This window comes from Typha latifolia, chromosome 3 (genome assembly GCF_019914945.1).
Source record: "Typha latifolia isolate L0001 chromosome 3, TyphaL0001v2, whole genome shotgun sequence".
NCBI classification, from domain to species: Eukaryota; Viridiplantae; Streptophyta; class Magnoliopsida; order Poales; family Typhaceae; genus Typha; species Typha latifolia.
In genome coordinates, this window is record NC_133088.1 from 17,628,550 (window position 1) to 17,650,138 (window position 21,589).

The 21,589-nt window shown below is 37.7% G+C and overlaps 2 protein-coding genes and 2 long non-coding RNA genes across 4 annotated transcripts; 2 read left to right on the plus strand and 2 right to left on the minus strand.

Annotated features, from left to right (window-relative positions):
- On the minus strand, positions 1–3,564 carry LOC140783640 (uncharacterized). Its single transcript, XR_012108163.1, has 2 exons — positions 3,424–3,564; positions 1–658 (listed from the first exon to the last, which is right to left on the minus strand). It is a non-coding gene; the product is annotated as an uncharacterized lncRNA (long non-coding RNA).
- Positions 2,428–10,409, plus strand: LOC140783638 (putative ABC transporter C family member 15). Its single transcript, XM_073130581.1, has 11 exons — positions 2,428–2,599; positions 3,476–5,832; positions 6,392–6,478; positions 6,641–7,309; positions 7,456–7,620; positions 7,760–8,054; positions 8,156–8,370; positions 8,686–8,991; positions 9,527–9,590; positions 9,696–9,935; positions 10,052–10,409. The coding sequence occupies exons 1-11, from the start codon at positions 2,503–2,505 to the stop codon at positions 10,183–10,185; spliced, it is 4,629 nt and encodes a 1,542-aa protein (XP_072986682.1). The 5' UTR covers positions 2,428–2,502; the 3' UTR covers positions 10,186–10,409.
- Positions 10,410–12,804: 2,395 nt separating this feature from the next.
- Positions 12,805–20,763, minus strand: LOC140785329 (uncharacterized). Its single transcript, XR_012108423.1, has 5 exons — positions 20,413–20,763; positions 18,902–19,162; positions 18,622–18,733; positions 14,580–18,492; positions 12,805–13,362 (listed from the first exon to the last, which is right to left on the minus strand). It is a non-coding gene; the product is annotated as an uncharacterized lncRNA (long non-coding RNA).
- Positions 14,835–21,479, plus strand: LOC140785328 (putative ABC transporter C family member 15). The gene is made up of 10 exons (XM_073133175.1): positions 14,835–16,985; positions 17,541–17,627; positions 17,776–18,447; positions 18,585–18,749; positions 18,889–19,183; positions 19,284–19,498; positions 19,775–20,080; positions 20,608–20,671; positions 20,760–20,999; positions 21,116–21,479. Exons 1-10 carry the CDS (start codon positions 14,835–14,837, stop codon positions 21,247–21,249), a joined length of 4,329 nt encoding a protein of 1,442 aa, XP_072989276.1. The 3' UTR covers positions 21,250–21,479.
- Positions 21,480–21,589: the final 110 nt, after the last annotated feature.

Consider the following 21,589-nt stretch of genomic DNA (forward strand, 5'->3'; position numbering starts at 1 on the left):
TGAGATAAACTTGATACCACAATACTTTTGTTTTCAACCACAATAAAACATCCAACAATATACAGATGTGAAAACACAGTATAGGGGTGATATAGAGCTGTCCATTTTATCCCCCAGTAGGAGTGGAGTTCCACTAACTTGGAGGAGAAGATCCCAGAAGTCCTACCACTACCGTAAGTGTCTTACAAAACCTAATATTTATGGAATGCTTACAGAAACACTCATATGCTTCCAAGATCACAAAGTGGCAGCACCAGCAACCTAATCCCCATCTGCCCATTTTCTTTTGTCCCCCCACTTCATGCAAGCATGCAAGCCAAAGCCCAAAGTCCCTTTCAGTCTTTCAACTTTCACCACTTTCCATTTCTTTGTTCACTCTGGTTCATTGATCCATCCTTGGAGAAAGAATAGCATGATTCCAATCAAGGACGAGGATATTCCAATGAGCGAATTTGGACTGCTTACAGAATTTGGCAGTATCCCTTTGTTCAGACAACTTATAAAAATCACCTTGGTAAGTGGGTATATATTAAGAGCTTATTCTTGAGATTTGTGTGAGCCATTCCTTATTAGACTCACTGGTGCACCGCAACTAGAGTTCAATGAACTCTGAAGTTGATACCCATGTGATGATTTGGTGGAAAGATGCTCATGTAGCCTGCAAAGAAAAAGTGAGACTAGTTAAAAGGAGTTCAGAAAGCAGAAGGTGACTCATCTGCCATGCCTTGATAAAAAAAACACTTGTCTTTAGTATAAAGGAGATAGTGGCTTTGCCTTTAATCATTAAGTAGGAAAGAAGTGCAGCAGTTAACAATGAAATATAAAACTATTGACTTAACTTGACCTTGTGGACAAAAATGAGCTTAGGTACAAACAGCTTATATTTCTGTCACTAATATGATGTTATCATTGCTTAAGTAACAAAGATTTTCTCTTACGAAAGAAATGCACCAGCTTATATCCTAAGTTAAATGTCGTCTTTCAATCTCTTGGAGGTCAACAATGAACTATAAAACTATTAGCTTAACTTGACTTTGTGGAAAATTTGAGCTTAAGTACAAATAACTTATGTTTCTGTCACTAATGTAATGCTTTCATTGCTTAAGTAACAGAGCTTGTCTCATAAGGAAGAAATGCACCAGCTTATATCCTAGTTTAAATGTCATTTTTGCAGCCTTGGAATTGACAAAGTGATTGGCCATAAAAGCTGATGAATCTTATCAATAACGAGTAGATGACTCCAATCACCAGAATTTTTTGAGATAAAATGTGGCACTAAAAAGGAAGAATAAAAGATCCAGCTCCTATCGCACTTCATCTCCTTTGCTAGAATTCCTGATGACACGTACATGAAGGAAGCAAAGATGTGTCACTCTTGTGTCACTTTGTTTTTTGGTTCTCTGCTCATAGACTATATATATATATATATAGTACTTCTCTACTTTAATAGTAGCAGGTCGAGTTTAAGAGATTTTTGCGAATCACCACCTACATTTTGCCATTACTGGAAAAACATCCCTCTTTTGACATATAAAATAATTAAACTGCCCACTTTTTGTTGCAAAGGTCAATGAAAGGAAGAGAACATAAGGGATATTTCGTAGGAAAACAAAATATACTGATAACAGTCCTTATGAACTAGTTGGATGTAATAATTTCTTGCAAATATATCTTTTCCAGGTAGGCCAAATGGAGAATAGTTTTGCCAATTTAGCCTAAAATATAGGTGGTGATATGCAGAGATAGTAATGTCAGATCAAGTTGTTAGTCTCTATCCTTGTTCGTCTAAGCTGGCTTCAACTAGGACCAAAATAGAAGCCAATTGCCAAAACCAGATAAAGAAGATATTCTAAACTATGAAAAAACAGAAAGAAAGAAAAGAAAATTTATTTTTCATTTAAAGAGACAATTTTCTCTCTATTTCTCCTTTCTCACCCTAAAATTTAATTATCTTCTCATAACTTTTTCTTCTCTTGGGTGCAAAGTTGGGTCTCACAGAGGAGGCAATATCAGGATCTCGGTTGTTTTTTTTTTTTATTCTTTGCATTAGACTTCCTGTTTCTCTTTGGAGTCCATCCATATTATAATGCTCTCCACCAAATTAAGAAAACCGTGACAATCTCATAATCAGAGAGTCCTCCAACTACTCTGTCCAAAACAAAAAACAGAAAAAACAACAACAAAGGCGTCCACTTCTTTCAAAAAAACAACCATGTGAGATCTCCCCCTTAATGCTCAGGATTTATCTGCCTTTTTGTATTGCTGTCTCTTTTTTCCAAATGCCAACACCACCTCCAAACAAACCCATGCATTAAACTAACTACAAAAGTTTGTTCCTAATAGAAGCCTGCGTCAGAGTCGTTGTCACCCTCACCCTCACCCTCACCCTCACCCTCACCCTCACCCTCAACTTTTTCTATATTAACCTGTTGCTCTTTACCACTGCATTCTCTTTTTCTCTTCCCTTGTGATCTACAACAAGTCCTGGCCTTTGTTGCACCAATGGATAGAGAAAACCCAGTTCTAAGAATTGCCAAGGAAGCAGTCACAAGAATGAGCCAACCGAAGCAGTTGTTCGATGAAATATTTGATTTGTCAAGTAAGATCTATCTCATGAAGCTGTTTAGTTACAAATTTGTAGACCATGATATCTTTGTTAGATTTCTGGATGATTTCCATGTAGATGAAAAGAAATTAAAGATAAGCGATGTGCCTATGGGAATATAAACTCATGTCACGTCCGAGAAGTATTTTACATGAACATTTTAAGATATGTAAAACTAAGTGTATGGTTAATAAATACAAGACAATCTCACATCTAGACATACAAGTTGCAGTTCTACTTTTCAGTGTACAAGGTGGTTTACACTTTACAATTTCAATAATTGATATCCCAATACATTACTTTGAAGTTTGAACGAACTGGTTATATATTGCACATAGAACACATCACTATATGAGCTTAGCAAATGATATCTTTAGTAATGAAAATAGTTACACAGCCAATAGAACATACAGGGATAGATTTTGTTTACTTTGTTAACATCCTGTGAATCAGAAAGGAAGGCCATACATTAAGGATCTATATTACCTTTTTCGTAATCTTTGATGTGACTTAAATTCAATACTCTGGACTGCTAAATAGTATGGTGAATACTGTCATGAACATTGAAAGCATTATGTGTTACCATGAATTGAGCTGAATTAAACATTATGCTGAAAGTTAAGCCATGCATATTAATTTGAACGACAACATTTAACTGAGTAAAGAAATGAAAGCACACCTACAAAAACCAACTTAGCAAAGAAAGATCCTAGCTGTAACTTTCACATATGATCAATAACAAAATAACAGAAAATTATAATCTGTTTTACTAAAGAAAGGTGAAGATAAACAAATTTTATATTACCTATGCCCATTACCTTTTATTCTTCGTTTCTGGGTCATGGATGACTTGATCTCATGACTCTGCAGATTCTCATTTACTGCTATATTGGAAAGGATGGCTGCCGCAGATGATTTCACCTTGTTCCTGGGCAATTCTTTTTGTGTTCATCCATCTTGTGTTTATTGTTAGCTTCTCAGCTCAGTTTCTATACAAAAGAATCAATTGTTACAGGCATAGAATCAAGACAACAAGTTATAAGTCTTCTCCGGAGGAGCATAGATCAGAAGACATGAGCTTGGGTATCTCATACCAAGCCAGCAAAATGTGTTGCTTACTGATGTTAATCTGTCACTTGCTGAGACTAATATTTTTGCTGTCACAAGGAAATGGAAACCATTGCAATTACTGGTTGTCAGGTCTAGCAGAAATACTCCAGTCAATATCATGGATACTTCTGTTGGTAGCAATATTCAATTTTCAGCAAACAAAATGTATGAAGCTTCCTCAGATTGTCAGAGCTTGGTGGATATGCAGCTTCTTTCAGTCAGTCATCTGCTTAGTAATCGATATAAACTCCATTTTCTTGGACAATGCATCACTAGAAGTGGAAGAATATACAGATCTGTTGATGCTTCTTTCTTGCACATATCTGTTTGTTATATCTTTCAGAGGGAAAACAGGGATCAGCTTCAGACATAGCAGCACAACAGAGCCATTACTGCATACATCAACAGAAGAGCATAAAGAAACTAAGAGGCATTCTCCATATGGAAGAGCAAGTTTTCCACAACTGGTCACTTTCTCTTGGCTTAACCCCCTTTTTGCCATTGGACTCAAAAAGCCTCTAGAACAGGACGAAGTACCAGATATTGATATAAAAGACTCTGCTGAGTTCAGCTCTAACTCATTTGGCAATATATTGAAGAGTATAACAGAAAGGTGTGGCTTGAGGACCACATCAATCTACAGAGCAATCTTCATATTCATTAGAAAAAAAGCAGCAATTAATGCGAGCTTTGCAATTGTAAGTGCAAGTGCTTCTTATGTAGGGCCATCTCTAATTGATGATTTAGTCATGTTCCTAGGTGGAGAAAGACAGCAAGGATTGAAAAGAGGCTACATTCTTGCGGCTACATTTCTAAGTGCTAAAATTGTGGAGACTGTGGCTCAGAGACAATGGGTTTTCCGAGCTAGACAGCTTGGAATGTGCCTTAGGGCTTCTCTAATATCCCAGATATATCAAAAGGGACTTCGTCTTTCAAGCCAGTCTAGACAGAACCATACTAGTGGAGAAATCATCAACTATATGAGTGTAGATATCCAAAGAATTACTGATGTTGTTTGGTTTGTAAATGTCATATGGATGTTACCCATACAAGTCTCCTTGGCAATATATGTTCTTCATAAAAATCTCGGTTTGGGGGCTTTGGTGGGATTAGCAGCGACAGTCATAATTATGGCTCTCAATATCCCTTTGACTAGAATACAGAAACGATTCCAGTCCAAGATCATGGAGTCAAAAGATGACAGAATGAAAGCAACATCAGAAGTTCTTCGAAGCATGAAGATTTTGAAACTTCAAGCTTGGGACATCGAGTATCTTCACAAGTTAGAAGACTTGCGGGGCACTGAATATAACTGGCTGTGGAAGTCTCTAAGACTGCAGGCATTCACAACCTTCATATTTTGGGGAGCACCCACGTTCATTTCAGCTGTCACATTCGGATCATGTATATTGATGGGGATTCCTCTTACAGCTGGTAGAGTTCTCTCTGCATTAGCAACTTTCCGGATGCTACAGGAACCGATCTTCACTCTCCCGGATTTGCTTTCAGCACTTGCACAGGGAAAAGTTTCAGCTGACAGGGTCGCCATGTACCTCCAAGAAGATGAAATAAAATCTGATGCAGTTGAGTTTATTGCAAGATACAAAGCAGAGTTTGACATAGAGATTGATCACGGGATATTCAGTTGGGATGCTGAATCCAAACTTCCGACACTCAAAGATATACAGTTGAAGGTGAAAAGAGGAATGAAAGTTGCTATTTGTGGGACAGTTGGGTCAGGAAAAACTAGTTTATTATCAGGCATGCTTGGAGAAATACCAAGATTGGGAGGAACAGTAAAAATTAGTGGCACAAAAGCATATGTCCCTCAGTCCCCATGGATTCTATCTGGGAATGTCAGAGAAAACATTCTCTTTGGACATCCATATGAAAGCGACAAATATGAAAAGACTATACAAGCATGTGCATTGGTAAAAGACCTTGAGCTCTTTGCTAATGGTGACCTGACAGAGATTGGTGAAAGAGGAATTAACATGAGTGGGGGGCAGAAGCAACGGATCCAAATAGCAAGAGCAGTCTACCAGGATGCCGACATTTACCTTCTTGATGACCCTTTCAGTGCAGTAGATGCACAAACAGGGAGCCAACTTTTCAAGGTTTGATTTGGCAATTGCTCATACCTGGATATTATAGCATATGCCTTGTGCATCCTTTTCCTCATCTAGCAAAAAGTAGCATTATTGTTAATTCTCTTTCATATACTATGTAATGCTCTGAGATATTCTTGGTTCTGACACTTCCAAATGTAATCCAGTGATTAGAGGGTCATCATATTTTGCCCATTTTCTCTATCCTACATACTTTGGCTGTCCTCTCCCTTGACAATAAACTCCCTATGAGTAGTCGGAAAAGGCATGTACCTTCGACCTGATTTGAACCAATTCTCGTCATTGTGTAGTCTTTGTTAAATATAAAAAAGACTATCCTAGATGCAATTTCTGCATCTTATCCTTGATTAATGCTACTTCAAGCTTACCAACAGGTAATCTGGTATAGTTACTTTTTAGTTTTTATTCTCTTTTTTCTAGAAGTTACTTATCCATCTCAACATTTTCCTCCCAGCTTCACTCATTTTCCAATTATGTGATACCTAAATCAGCAACAATCATGAGTATTTATCCTAATGCTCAAAGACCTATATCATGTTTTATGCAGGATTGCCTGATGGGGTTCCTTAAAGACAAAACTATACTTTATGTTACCCACCAAGTTGAATTTCTTCCAGCTGCAGACCTTATCCTGGTAAGCAGAAAAGAGCATATTTAGCATTGTAAATCAATATGCTAAATACTTTCAGAAAACAGAGTACAATAACCAGATAACATCTAAAGAAATTTTTTCTGACATGTACACTGCTGACATTATTTGGTTAGATAATACTGATAACAAGATGCAACATAATAGGTGATGAAAAATGGTAGGATTGCACAAGCAGGACGATTTCATGAGCTTCTTCAACAAAACATCGGGTTTGAGATTTTAGTCGGAGCTCACAGCCAAGCTCTTGAATCTATTCTCAGTGCCGAAAATTCAAGCAGAATTTTTTCAATAGATAGCATAGGAGTAGCAAAAGTATCAAGCAGTAATGACTGTGATGAAGAAGAAACAAATAATCAATTCCAAGGTATAAGTAAGCAAGAGTCTGGACAGGATCTTTGTCAAGATATCACAGAAAGAGGGAGGCTAATGCAAGATGAAGAAAGAGAAAAAGGAGGCATTGGCAAGCAGGTCTATTTGACATACCTGAGAGCGCTTCGAGGTGGCTCATTAATACCATTAATCATCATAGCACAGTCATTCTTCCAAATACTTCAGGTAGCAAGCAACTATTGGATGGCATGGGCTTCTCCTCCAACAACAGAAACTGACCCACCAGTGGGAATCAATTTCCTCTTCTTAGTATATATATGCTTATCAGTTGGAAGTTCATTTTGTGTCTTGATACGCGCCACGCTTGTAGCAGTGGTTGGACTACTGACGTCAGAAAAGTTCTTCAAGAACATGCTCCACTGCATCATGCGTGCCCCTATGTCCTTCTTTGATTCCACACCAACAGGGAGAATCTTAAATAGGGTGAGTATTATTTAACTCTGGCGTCCATGTAGAACATATTGACTCCTAGTAGTTGGAACTGAAGGTTAGGTGGTTGTTTTGGCCATGTAAAATACAACGCATGCACATAATTTTTGGACTTCTTATAGACTTCTCTCATCTAATAGGTCTCCACAGATCAAAGCGTGCTAGATTTGGAAATATCAGGAAAGTTAGGCTGGTGTGCATTTTCAGTAATACAAATTCTGGGCACCATCGCGGTAATGTCGCAAGTTGCATGGCCAGTTTTTGCCATCTTCATTCCGGTGACAGTCATCTGCATGTGGTATCAGGTAAGAGGTCTCATACCCTAAATATCCTTTAGACTAGACGTTGTGCAGGTCAAATTTGATAGAACTAATAATTGCAGTGACTTTTCTGAAGATATTAAGGAAATAGAAAATTGAATCCTTAGCAATACTGTCACTGCAGCGATACTACATACCAACAGCTAGAGAACTGGCACGCCTATCGGGAATTCAAAGAGCTCCAATCCTTCATCATTTTGCAGAAACACTTTCTGGTGCTGCAACTATCAGAGCATTTGAACAGGAAGACCGGTTCAGCAAAGTAAACCTCGGTCTCATTGATAGACACTCCAGGCCATGGTTCCATAATATTTCTGCATTGGAATGGCTTTCCTTCAGACTGAACTTGCTATCCAATTTTGTCTTTGCATTCTCGTTGGTCTTGCTTGTCAGCCTTCCTGAAGGTTTTATAAATCCAAGTGAGTTTTAGTTAGTCTATATCCTTTGTTAAAACAGAAGCTTTCAAATTTTCTGTTACTGCTAGATGTTAAGCCTTCCTATTTGTTGTATATTTGGGCAGGCATCGCTGGACTGGCAGTGACTTATGGATTAAATCTTAATTCACAACTTGCAACTATCATCTGGAATATATGCAATGCAGAAAATAAAATGATCTCAGTTGAAAGAATACTGCAATACTCTAGAATTCGTAGTGAAGCTCCTTTACTGGTCGAAGACTGCAGGCCACCAAGCAATTGGCCAGAAAATGGAACTATATACATTAAGAACTTGGAGGTATGATGCTTATCATGGACAAGATATTCTTATACACATAAATCTGCACAAAAGTGTGAAAGACGTGCTTATATGCTAATAAATGCACACATACAAAAGAAAATAAAAGGTCTGCAAAATGACTCCATCTAAGACTGAGAGTTATAATACACTTGCATGATCCTGCTGATAGTTTCTGAAAATAATTCAAACATGTGAAGAGATATAGATGCTTGCATTTTGATGTGTGCGAAATTATTACCCTAATGAAAGGCCTAATTTTACTTCTAATTGGAATTTGTGTTTCACTTCAATATGATTTCTCTTCTTCAACAGGTTAGATATGCAGAGCACCTACCATCTGTACTAAGGAATATAACATGTACAATTCCAGGAAGGAAAAAGGTAGGTGTTGTAGGAAGAACTGGTAGTGGGAAATCAACTTTAATCCAAGCCCTTTTCCGGATTGTTGAACCAAGGGAAGGGACAATTGATATTGACGATGTAGACATCTGCAAGATAGGTCTTCATGATTTGCGATCCAGGCTTAGCATCATCCCTCAGGACCCAACAATGTTCGAGGGCACTGTGAGAGGAAATCTTGATCCACTGAAGGAATACTCAGATCAGCGTATATGGGAGGCAAGTTCATAAATCTTCTCGCTAATTCATAATGAAACAAGATTTCTGTTGCTATGATTGGAAGGATATTTCTGAAAATTCATTGCAAGAATTAAGTAAATATGTTCTGAAGTTATTAAGTTCTAACTGCTACGTCAGAAAGTATAATACCAGTAATAATATAGTGACACCTTACATGCATCTAATCAGCAGAAAAAACAATGACAAAGTAAGAAAAGCAAGAGAGCAACATAAGTTATCAAATGTTACCAACTTATCATCGTAACCAGAATACAGATAGAAATATGAGAATATAATCTGCTCCATGAAGATGAAAAGCTGAAGCATATGTTCTTACTGTTTTCTGTATTTCTGCCAACTCTTAGCCAATTTGGTCCGGAATGCGTAAACATCAGCTATTCATGTCAGCCATAAAAGAATTTAGTTGCAACACATATTTAACAGCCTATCAAAACAATCTTCTACAACAAAGAACAACTTTTTAGGGAAATAAATGAGGAGTAAATTGTAAAATGTAACGAGCTTGTTATGGCAGGTATTGGATAAGTGTCAACTTGGTGACCTAATCCGTGAAAGTGAGAAGAAGTTGGATTCAACAGGTAAGATTTGTCCTTTCATAATTTATATAATAGCATAAAACTTGACTTCAATGCAATTCCTACTCAAATAGCATCACTAGAAATTTTACAAGCAGTTTCTTGCAGTTGTCGAAAATGGGGAGAACTGGAGTGTTGGACAGAGGCAGTTGTTTTGTCTTGGAAGAGTTCTGTTGAAGAGGAGCAACATTCTCGTTCTTGATGAAGCAACTGCTTCGGTTGACTCTGCTACTGATGGAATCATCCAAGAAACAATCCGCCGTGAATTTAAAGACTGCACTGTGCTAACAATAGCTCACAGAATTCACACAGTCATAGATAGTGACCTCATTCTTGTTCTCAGTGAAGGTAAGAGTTTTTCTAATATTAGAATATTTATAGACAAGATTAAAGAGGTAAACTGAATTTAGTTTTACTTGATTTATATGGTACAATTGATTCAGTTGATTCTCTTATTTGAGCAGGAAGGATTCTAGAATATGATAGTCCATCCAGGTTGCTGGAAAGGGAGGATTCCGCATTCTCTAAGTTTATAAAGGAATACTCACTGCGATCACAGAGCTTAAACGACACAACAGGCACTTCGAGTAACTCATAAATTTTCACAACCTTTTGCAATATTTCCATGATGTCATATGAAGGTGCTCTGGAAGCCTAGAAGGATATTTAGAAAGCATGAGGGGCCTGTGGCATGAGATTCCAGATTCTGGAGCCCTGCTATATGCAACAGAGAGTACGAAAAATGATTATTGTAGCTCATCCAAGCATAACAGTTGAACATAATTCAATAATAAAGTTGCGGCTATAACTTGCGGTTTACCATCCAATGCATTTCACATCTTAGAAGCACTGATACAAGCTATTAACTATGTAGTAATTATTTATAATCGATATATCATCAATCATCACACACATTTATAGGAGCATCAAAGATTAGAGTTTGTCGTGCTAATCTAACCAGTTTTCTATGGAAAATTTAGAATTGAGTCAAGCCCAAAGAGTACGAAATAAAGAAAAGACCAACCAAAACATCAAGCACGTGATCCAAATTAAAGATTGCATGTCTCACCGAAACTAATATGACATCCTACGAAGAAGGCACGCTTTATATCAAGCTATCAGTAATGATAAACAATAGGAAAAGCGTTCAATCTAATTCAGGCAATATCTCGAACATCAACTGCGCAAGAATTCGAGAGCAAGTTTACGAACTCAAGAAACTTGTTCCAAGAACAGCAAGCGAAAGTAAATCGAACGACTACGCTAAACTCGCCGGCGCCTTTGGATATTTAGCGCCGTCACTTTCGATCACCCCCCGTGTCCTTTGGCCGTTAGCTTCGGACCGCAAGATGTGGGACCCAACCCAACACTTCCCCCGACGGATGACTTTCCCCTAAGGCGATCAGTTCCAACTTCCAGCCCATGGTTGAACAACTCTTTGTCCAACTACAATAAGATTCTCCGATGTAACAAGTGAAACGAGAGGGGTATCTCTGTAAATAGAGGTCGGACAGCGATACGCCAACGCTGAGAAGAAGGCGACAACTGTTTACGTGAGGTCAGACCCCGCCGCCGCTTGTCCTGCGACCCATTTCTGGACCGTCCATCACAGCAAGAGACGGCCTCAGACTGCGCCACGTAAGGAGACTCATTTATGTAGAAAGGAGACAGTGGCTTTGTCTTTAATTACGAAGTACCAAAGCAGAGTGCAGCATTTAACAATGAATTATAAAACTATTGGCTTAACTTGACATTGTGGGAAAAAGAAAGAAAGAGATCTAAAGTACAAGCAACTTAGGTTTCTGTCACTAATAGGATGCTATCATTGCCAAAGTAACAAGGATCGTCTCACAGGGAAGAGATGCACAGCACCAGCTTATAATCCCAGCTTAAATGTCATTTTTGCAATCTCTTGGCATTGACAAAGTGATTGGCCACAAAAGCTCATAAATCTTATCAATAACAGGTAGATGATTCCAATCACCAGAGTTTTGTGAGATCACCAAAAAGGGAGGATGAAAGATCCAGCTCCTATATATCGCACTTTATATTCTTCGCCAAAACTCCTGATGACATGTACATGAAGGAAGCAAGGCTACGTCCCTCTTTTTGTGTCAACTTTGTTTTTCTAGTTTTGGGGAGCACCACCTATTTTGTTCTTACTGGAAAGCATCCCTCTTTCGACATGTAAACTAATTAAACTGCCAACTTTGTCGTTGCAAAGGTCAATTAAACGGAGAGAACGTAAGGGAATTTTCGTAGAAAACAAAATATATGATAGCGTTCTTTATTAACGAGTTGGATGTAGCGATTTATTGCAAAATATATCTTTTCAGGTTTACCTCAAAAGGAGAAGAGTTTGGCCAATTTAGTCTAAAACAAAGAACAGAAAAATTTTAGACTGAACCTCATATCATAATATGCTAAGGTGACATTTTAGGTTGTGAAATAATTTTTAAATTAGTTTAGCTATTCTTATTTTTAAACTTGCATGAGAAAGCTTAATTTAAGCTATTATAATGTTACTTATGAATAAATCTAATAATATGATAGTTATATTTGATGTGATATAATAAATAATAAATTTATAAAATATTTTGGCAAAGAGTGAAATACATTATAGTGAATGGATGAGAAGATGAGAGAAAAAGAGAGAATAATTAAAATAATAGTTGATTGAAGCGATGTCTAATTACAAGAAAACTAATAATTATATTTTATAGATAAATATAAAAATATTGGATGAAAAAGGAGATAGAGAAAGAAGTAGGTATCCAATATTGAGATAAACTAGTAAAGACTATACTTCTTCCACAATCAAATGAATAATAATGTCCGATCGAGTTGTTTGGCTCTATCCTTGTAAATCTAAGGTGGTTTCAACTAGGACCAAATGAAAGCCAACTGTCCAAACCTAATAAAGAAATTCTCACCAAAAAAGAAAAAGAAAGAAAATTTATTGACCACCGTAAAATTTAAGGGAAAATTAAAAAAACCCTAATGCCTAAAATCAAATTATTTTTTCAATTTTTATTTGTATCACTTTGCCTCCGTATGATTTAGACTAATATAAAATTATTTATTTTTCATCCAAACTTAATAGAAAAATTATAAATTATCATAATATCCCTATGATATTAAAAACAAATCTTTGCCCTTTTTTTTCATTCTTTGCATTAAGATTCTTGTTTCTCTTTGGAGTCCATCCATAGTTCCATACTATAATGCTCTCCACCATATTAAGAAAGACCATCACAATCTCACAATCTGAGAGTCCTTCAACTATTCTGTCTGAAAAATATGCTAACATCCACTTCTTTAAAAAAGACCAGTGTGAGAGTCTCCTCCTTAATGCTAAGGATTTATCTGCCTTTTTTTTGTCTTACTGTCTCTTTTTTCCAAATGCCAACACCACTTTCAAACAAAACAATGCATTAAATTAACTACAAAAGTTCGTTCCAAATCGAAGCCTGCGTCAAGAGCCCTTGCCACCCTCACCCTCTACTTCTTCTACATTAACCTGCTGCTCTTGACCATTGCACTCTCTCTTTCTCTCTTCCCCTTGTGGCCTGCAACAACTTCTGGCCTTTACTGCAACAACTGTTAGAGAAAACCCAGTTTGAAGAATCGTCAAGGGAGCAGTCACAAAAATGAGCCAACCGAAGCAGTTGTCCAATGAAGATATGTTTGATTTGTCAAGTAAGATCTATCTCATGAAGCCGTTTAGTGACAAACTTTGCAGACCATGATATATTGTTTTTCTTCTGGATGATTTCTATGTAACATCAAAAGAAATTAAAGATAAGTGATACGCCTACGGGTATATAAACTCATGTCATGTCTAACTGTCTAAGTATTATACATGGACATTTTAAGATATGTAAAACTAAGTGGATTGTTAACAACTTTAATAAATATAAGACAATCTTGCATCTAGACATACAAGTTGCAGTTCAATTTTCCAGTGTACAAGGTGGTTTACAACTTCAATAATTGATATCTCAAAATTTACATTATTTTGAACAAACTGTTTATCTATTGAACATATAACACACCACTATTTGAGCTTAGCAAATGATACCTTTAGTAATGAAAATAAGTACACAACCAACAGCACATACAGGGATATATTTTGTTTACTTTGTTAACATCCTTTAAATCAGAAAAGAGAAGGCCACACAGTAAGGAGCTATATTACCTTTTTCCTAATCTTTGATGTGACTTAAATTCAAAACTCTGGACTGATAAATAGTACGGTGATACTGTCATGAACATTGAAAGCATTACTTGCTACCATGAATTAAGCTGAATTAGACAGCACTGAAAGTTCAGCCATACTGCATATTAATTTGAACAAAAACATTTAGCTGAGTAAAGAATTGAGAGCACACCATAATCAATGATTAAAATAACTTTCATATATAATCCTTTTCATGGTCGGCACTTGCCGTGCCGGTGGCTTACCGGCATGTGGCACGAGGGGTGCCTCATGGCACCCCTCTTAATAGCTTCACCGCTCGCCATCGACCTTATTGTCAAGCTACCCGTCGTTGATCGCCGCTCAACTTTGCCATCGCCTGAGCTTCGTAAGGTGCCCTAGTCGAGAGAGAGAGAGAGAGAGAGAGAGAGAGAGAGAGAGAGAGAGAGAGAGAGAGAGAGGGGTTAAAAACTTAAGTTGCGGATCTAGATCTCTCGATCTTTTTACTCTCTCAGGCTAGGGCACCCGACGAAGTTCGAGCGACAATAAAAGCGAGTGGCGATTGACGACGTCGACGGCGACTGAGAAGGTGAAGGTGAATATCCCTTACCTTTTTCTCTCCTTCTCTTATGGCACGGCTGGCAAGTACCGTGGCATGTATCATGTCGTGCCTATTTGTTTCACATATGATCAATGACAAAATAACTGAAAACTATAATCTCATGTCGTAAGACATGAACTTTGCTAAAGAAAGGTGAAGATATACAAATTATTATATTACCTATACCCATTACCTTTTGTTCTTGGTTTCTCGGTCATGGATGACATGATTTCATGAATCTGCAGATTCTTATTTACTGCTATATTGGAAAGGATGGCCGCCACAGATGATTTCAACTTGTTCCTGGGCAATTCTTTTTGCCTTCATCCATCTTGTGTTTATTGTTAGCTACTTAGCTCAGTTTCTACACAAGAGAATCAACGGTTACGGGCATAGAATCAAGACAAGAATTTATAAGTCCTCTACAGAGGAACATAGATCTGAAGACATGAGCTTGGGTATCTCATACCAAGCTAGCAAAATGTGTTGCTTACTGATGTTAATCTGTCGCTTGCTAAGACTAATATTTTTGCAATCACAAGGAAATGGAAACCATTGCAACTACTGGTTGTCAGGTCTAGCAGAAGTACTCCAGTCAATATCATGGATACTTCTGTTGGTAGCAATATTCAATTTTCAGCAAACAAAATGTATGAAGCTTCCTCAGATTGTCAGAGCTTGGTGGATATGCAGCTTCTTTCAGTCAGTCATCTGCCTAGTGATAGATATAAACTCCATTTTCTTGGAAAATGCATCATTAGGAGTGGAAGAATATACAGATCTGTTGATGCTTCTTTCTTGCACATATCTGTTTGTTATATCTTTCAGAGGGAAAACAGGGATCAGCTTCAGACATAGCAGCACAACAGAACCATTACTGCATACGTCAACAGAAGAGCATAAAGAAACTAAGAGGCATTCTCCATATGGAAGAGCAAGTATTCCACAACTGGTCACTTTCTCTTGGCTTAACCCCCTTTTTGCCATTGGACTCAAAAAGCCTCTAGAACAGAACGAGGTACCAGATATTGATATAAAAGACACTGCTGAGTTCAGCTCTAACTCGTTTGGCAATATCTTGAAGTGTATAAAAGAAAGGTGTGGCTTGAGGACCACATCAATCTACAAAGCAATCTTCATGTTCGTTAGAAAAAAAGCAGCAATTAATGCGAGCTTTGCGGTTGTAAGTGCAAGTGCTTCTTATGTAGGGCCAACTCTAATTGATGATTTAGTCAGGTTCCTAGGTGGAGAAAGACAGCAAGGATTGAAAAGAGGCTACATTCTTGTGGCTGCATTTCTAAGTGCTAAAATTGTGGAGACAGTGGCTCAGAGGCAATGGATTTTTGGAGCTCGACAGCTCGGAATGCGCCTTAGAGCTTCTCTAATATCCCAGATATATCAAAAGGGACTTCATCTTTCAAGCCAGTCTAGACAGAACCGTGCTAGTGGAGAAATCATCAACTATATGAGCGTAGATATCCAAAAAATTACTGATGTTATATGGTATGCAAACATCATATGGATGTTACCTATACAAGTCTCCCTTGCAATTTATGTTCTTCAAAAGAATCTCGGTGTGGGGGCTTTGGCGGGATTAGCAGTGACAGTCATGATAATGGCTCTCAATATCCCTTTGACTAGAATACAGAAACGATTCCAGTCCAAGATCATGGAGGCAAAAGATGACAGAATGAAAGCAACATCAGAGGTTCTTCGAAGCATGAAGATTTTGAAACTTCAAGCTTGGGACGTCGAATATCGTCACAAGTTAGAAGCCTTGCGGGGCACTGAGTATAACCAGCTGTGGAAGTCTCTAAGACTTCGGGCATTCACATTCATATTTTGGGGAGCACCCGCATTCATATCAGCTGTGACATTTGGATCATGTATAATGATGGGGATCCCTCTCACAGCTGGTAGAGTTCTCTCTGCATTGGCAACTTTCGGGATGCTACAGGAACCGATTTTTACTCTCCCGGATTTGCTTTCAGCACTTGCACAGGGAAAAGTATCAGCTGACAGGGTCGCCTTGTACCTCCAAGAAGATGAAATAGAATCTGATGCAGTTGAGTTTATTGCAAGATACAAAGCAGAGTTTGACATAGAGATTGATCACGGGATATTCAGTTGGGATGCTGAATCCAAACTTCCGACACTCGAAGATATACAGTTGAAGGTGAAAAGAGGAATGAAAGTCGCTATTTGTGGGACAGTTGGGTCAGGAAAAACTAGTTTATTATCAGGCATACTTGGAGAAATACCAAGATTGGGAGGAACGGTAAAAATTAGTGGCACAAAAGCATATGTCCCTCAGTCCCCATGGATTCTATCTGGGAATGTCAGAGAAAACATTCTCTTTGGACATCCATATGAAAGCGACAAATATGAAAAGACTATACAAGCATGTGCATTGGTAAAAGACCTTGAGCTCTTTGCAAATGGTGACCTGACAGAGATTGGTGAAAGAGGAATTAACATGAGTGGGGGGCAGAAGCAACGGATCCAAATAGCAAGAGCAATCTACCAGGATGCCGACATTTACCTTCTTGATGACCCTTTCAGTGCAGTAGATGCACAGACAGGGAGCCAGCTATTCAAGGTTTGATTTGGCAAATGCATATAACTGGATATTATAGAATATGCCTTGTGAATCCTTTTCCTGATCTAGAAAAAAAGTAACATAATGGTAAATTATCTTTTATATAATATGTAATGCTCTGAGATATTCTTGGCTCTGACACCCCAAAAGGTAACCCATGGATAAGAGGGTCATCATATTATGCCCATTTTCTCTATCCTAGTATATTTTGGCTTTCTTCTCCCTCGACAATCTACTCACCATGAGTGGTCGGCAATGGCATGGACCATCCCCCTGGTTTGAACCAATTCTCCTCATTGTGTGTTCTTTATTAAACGTAAACAGACTATTTTACATGGTATTTCTGCATCTTATCCTTGATTGATTCTACTTCAAGCTTACCAACTGGTAATCTGGTATAGTTACTTTGCATTCTCACTTTTCTAGAAATATTGCTTATCTATTTCAACATTTTCCTCCCACCTGCAATCATTTTCCAATTATGTGATTCCTAAAATTGGCAGCACTCATGAGTATTATCCTAATGCTTAAAGTCCCATTACATGTTTTATGCAGGATTGCCTAATGGGGCTCCTTAAAGGCAAAACTGTACTTTATGTTACCCACCAAGTTGAATTTCTTCCAGCTGCAGAGCTTATCCTGGTAAGCATAAAAGAGCATATTCTGCATTCACACACACAAAGAAAACAAAGTACAATAACTAGATAATATCTAAAGCTAATCTTTATGACATCTATGCTGCTGACATTATTTGATTAGATAATACTGATAACAAGATGCAACATAATAGGTGATGAAAAATGGTAGGATTGCACAAGCAGGAAGATTTCATGAGCTTCTTCAACAAAACATCGGGTTCGAGACTTTAATTGGAGCTCACAGCCAAGCTCTTGAATCTATTCTCAGTGCCGAAAATTCAAGCAAAACTTTATCAATAGATAGCATAGGAGTAGCAAAAGTATCAAACAGTAATAACTGTGATGAAGAAGAAGAAACAAATACTCAATTCCAAGGTATAAGTAAGCAAGAGTCTGGACAGGATCTTTGTCAAGATATCACAGAAAGAGGGAGGCTAATGCAAGATGAAGAAAGAGAAAAAGGAGGCGTTGGCAAGCAGGTCTATTTGACGTACCTGAGAGCTGTTCGAGGTGGCTCATTAATACCAGTAATCATCATAGCACAGTCGTTCTTCCAAATACTTCAGGTAGCAAGCAACTATTGGATAGCATGGGCTTCTCCTCCAACAACAGCAACTGACCCAACCGTGGGAATCGATTTCCTCTTCTTAGTATATGCATGCCTATCAGTTGGAAGTTCATTTTGTGTATTTATACGAGCGATGCTTGTAGCAGTGGTTGGACTTCTGACATCAGAAAAATTCTTCAAGAACATGCTCCACTGCATCATGCATGCCCCTATGTCCTTCTTTGATTCCACACCAACAGGGAGAATCTTAAATAGGGTGAGTATCATTTAACACTGGCATCCATGTAGAACATATTGACTCCTAGTAGTTGGAACTGAAGGTTAGGTGGTTGTTTTGGCCATGTAGCCTATGCACATAATTTGGACTTTTTATAGACTTCTCTTATCTAATAGGTCTCCACAGATCAAAGCATGCTAGAATTGGAAGTACCAGGAAAGTTAGGCTGGTGTGCATTTTCAGTAATACAAATTCTGGGCACCATCATGGTAATGTCGCAAGTTGCATGGCCAGTTTTTGCCATCTTCATTCCGGTGACAGTCATCTGCATGTGGTACCAAGTAAGAGCTTCCATACCCTAAATATCTTATGGACTAGAAGTTGTGCAAGTCAACTTTGACAGAACTAATATTTGTAGTGACTTTTCTGATGATAATAAGGAAATAGAAAGTTGAATCCTTAACAATACTGTCACTGCAGCGATACTACATACCAACAGCTAGAGAACTAGCACGCCTATCGGGAATTCAAAGAGCTCCAATCCTTCATCATTTTGCAGAAACACTTTCTGGTGCTGCAACTATCAGAGCATTTGAACTGGAAGACCAATTCAGCAAAGCAAACCTCAGTCTCATTGATAGACACTCCAGACCATGGTTCCATAATATTTCTGCAATGGAATGGCTTTCCTTCAGACTGAACTTGCTATCCAATTTTGTCTTTGCATTCTTGTTGATTTTGCTTGTCAGCCTTCCTGAAGGTTTTATAAATCCAAGTAAGTTTAGTTAGTCTATGTCCTTGGTTAAAACAGGAGCTTTCAAATTTTCTGTTAATGCTATATGTTAAGCCTTCCTATCCGTTGTATATTTGGACAGGCATTGCTGGACTGGCAGTAAGTTACGGATTAAATCTTAATTCACAACTTGCAACTATCATCTGGAATATATGCAGTGCAGAAAATAAAATGATCTCAGTTGAAAGAATATTACAATACTCTAGGATTCGTAGTGAAGCTCCTTTACTTGTAGAAGACTGCAGGCCCCCAAACAATTGGCCAGAAAATGGAACCATATGCATTAAGAGCTTGGAGGTATGGTGCTAATTCTTACCGTGGACAAGATATTCTTATAGACATAAATCTACACAAAAGAGTGAAAGGCATGCTTATATGCTAATAAATGCACATATATAAAAGAAAAGATAAGGTCTGCAAAATGACTCCAACTTCGAGTGAGAATTATTATACACTTGCATGATCCTGCTGATAGTTTCTGGAAATAATTCAAACATGTGAAGAGATATAGATGCTTGCTTTTCGGTCAGTGTGAAATTATTACTCTTTGGTATAATTTCCTTTCTTCAACAGGTTAGATATGCAGAGCACCTACCATCTGTACTAAGGAATATAACATGTACAATCCCAGGAAGGAAAAAGGTAGGCATTGTAGGACGAACTGGTAGTGGGAAATCAACTTTAATCCAAGCCCTTTTCCGGATTGTTGAACCAAGGGAAGGAACAATTGAGATTGACAATATAGACATCTGCAAGATAGGACTTCATGATTTGCGATCCAGGCTTAGCATCATTCCTCAGGACCCAACAATGTTCGAAGGCACTGTGAAAGGAAATCTTGATCCACTGAAGGAATACTCAGATCATCGTATATGGGAGGCAAGTTCATAAATATTCTCACAAATTCATAACGAAACATGATTTCTGTTGCTTTGATTGGAAGGATATTTTAAGCATTGCAAGAATTAAGTAAATACGTTCTGAAGTTATTAAGTTCTAACTGCTATGTCAGAAATTATAATACCAGTAATAATATTGTGACACCTTACATGCATCTAATCAGCAGAAAAAACAATGACAAAGTAAGAAAAGCAAGAGAGCAACATAAGTTATCAAATGTTACCAACTTATCATCGTAACCAGAATACAGATAGAAATATGCGAATATAATCTGCTCCATGAAGATGAAAAGCTGAAGCATATGTTCTTACTGTTTTCTGTATTTCTGCCAACTCTTAGCCAATTTGGTCCAGAATGCTTAAACATCAGCTATTCATGTCAGCCATAAAAGAAGTTAGTTGCAACACATATTAAACAGCCCATCAAAACAATCTTCTACAACAAAGAACAACTTTTTAGGGAAATAAATGAGTAAATTGTAAAATGTAACGAGCTTGTTATGGCAGGTATTGGATAAGTGTCAGCTTGGTGACCTAATCCGTGAAAGTGAGAAGAAGCTGGATTCAACAGGTAAGATTTGTCCTTTCATAATGTATATAATAGCATAAAACTTGACTTCAATGAAATCACTAGAAATTTTACAAGCAGTTTCTTGCAGTTGTCGAAAATGGGGAGAACTGGAGTGTTGGACAGAGACAGTTGTTTTGTCTTGGAAGAGTTCTGTTGAAGAGGAGCAACATTCTCGTTCTTGATGAAGCAACTGCTTCGGTTGACTCTGCTACTGATGGAATCATCCAAGAAACAATTCGCCGTGAATTTAAAGACTGCACTGTGCTAACAATAGCTCACAGAATTCACACAGTCATAGATAATGACCTCATTCTTGTTCTCAGTGAAGGTAAGAATTGTTCTAATATTAGAATATTGATAGACAAGATTAAAGAGGTAAACTGAATTTAGTTCTACTTGATTTACATGGTACAATTGGTTCAGTTGATTCTCTTATTTGAGCAGGAAGGATTCTAGAATATGATAGTCCATCCAGTTTGCTGGAAAGGGAGGATTCCGCGTTCTCTAAGTTTATAAAGGAATACTCACTGCGATCACAGAGCTTAAACGACACAACAGGCACTTCGAGTAACTCATAAATTTTCAGAACCTTTTGCAATATTCCAATGATATCATATGAAGGTGCTCCGGAAGCCTAGAAGGATACTTAGAAAGCATGAGGCGGTAGAAAGGGCCTGTGGCATGAGATTCCAGATTCTGGAGAGCTATATGCAACATAGAGTACGAAAAGATTATTGTAGCTCATCCAAGCATAACAGTTGAACATAATTCAATAATGAAGTTACGGGTATAACTTGTAAGTTTATCATCCACTGTATTTCACATCTTGGCAGCACTGATACAAGCTATTAACTATGTAGTAATTATTTATAATCGATATATCATCAATCATCACACACATTTATAGGAGCATCAAAG

Bases quoted from the DNA above. Each gene is read 5' to 3' on its own strand.
- LOC140783638 (XM_073130581.1), top strand. From the start codon at position 2,503: ATGGATAGAGAAAACCCAGTTCTAAGAATTGCCAAGGAAGCAGTCACA. The intron at 6,479-6,640 runs GTAAGCAGAAAA...GCAACATAATAG, and splicing joins CAGCTGCAGACCTTATCCTG to GTGATGAAAAATGGTAGGAT. The intron at 7,621-7,759 runs GTAAGAGGTCTC...CTGTCACTGCAG, and splicing joins TCATCTGCATGTGGTATCAG to CGATACTACATACCAACAGC.
- LOC140785328 (XM_073133175.1), top strand. From the start codon at position 14,835: ATGAGCTTGGGTATCTCATACCAAGCTAGCAAAATGTGTTGCTTACTG. The intron at 19,184-19,283 runs GTAAGTTTAGTT...ATATTTGGACAG, and splicing joins TGAAGGTTTTATAAATCCAA to GCATTGCTGGACTGGCAGTA. The intron at 19,499-19,774 runs GTATGGTGCTAA...TTTCTTCAACAG, and splicing joins TATGCATTAAGAGCTTGGAG to GTTAGATATGCAGAGCACCT.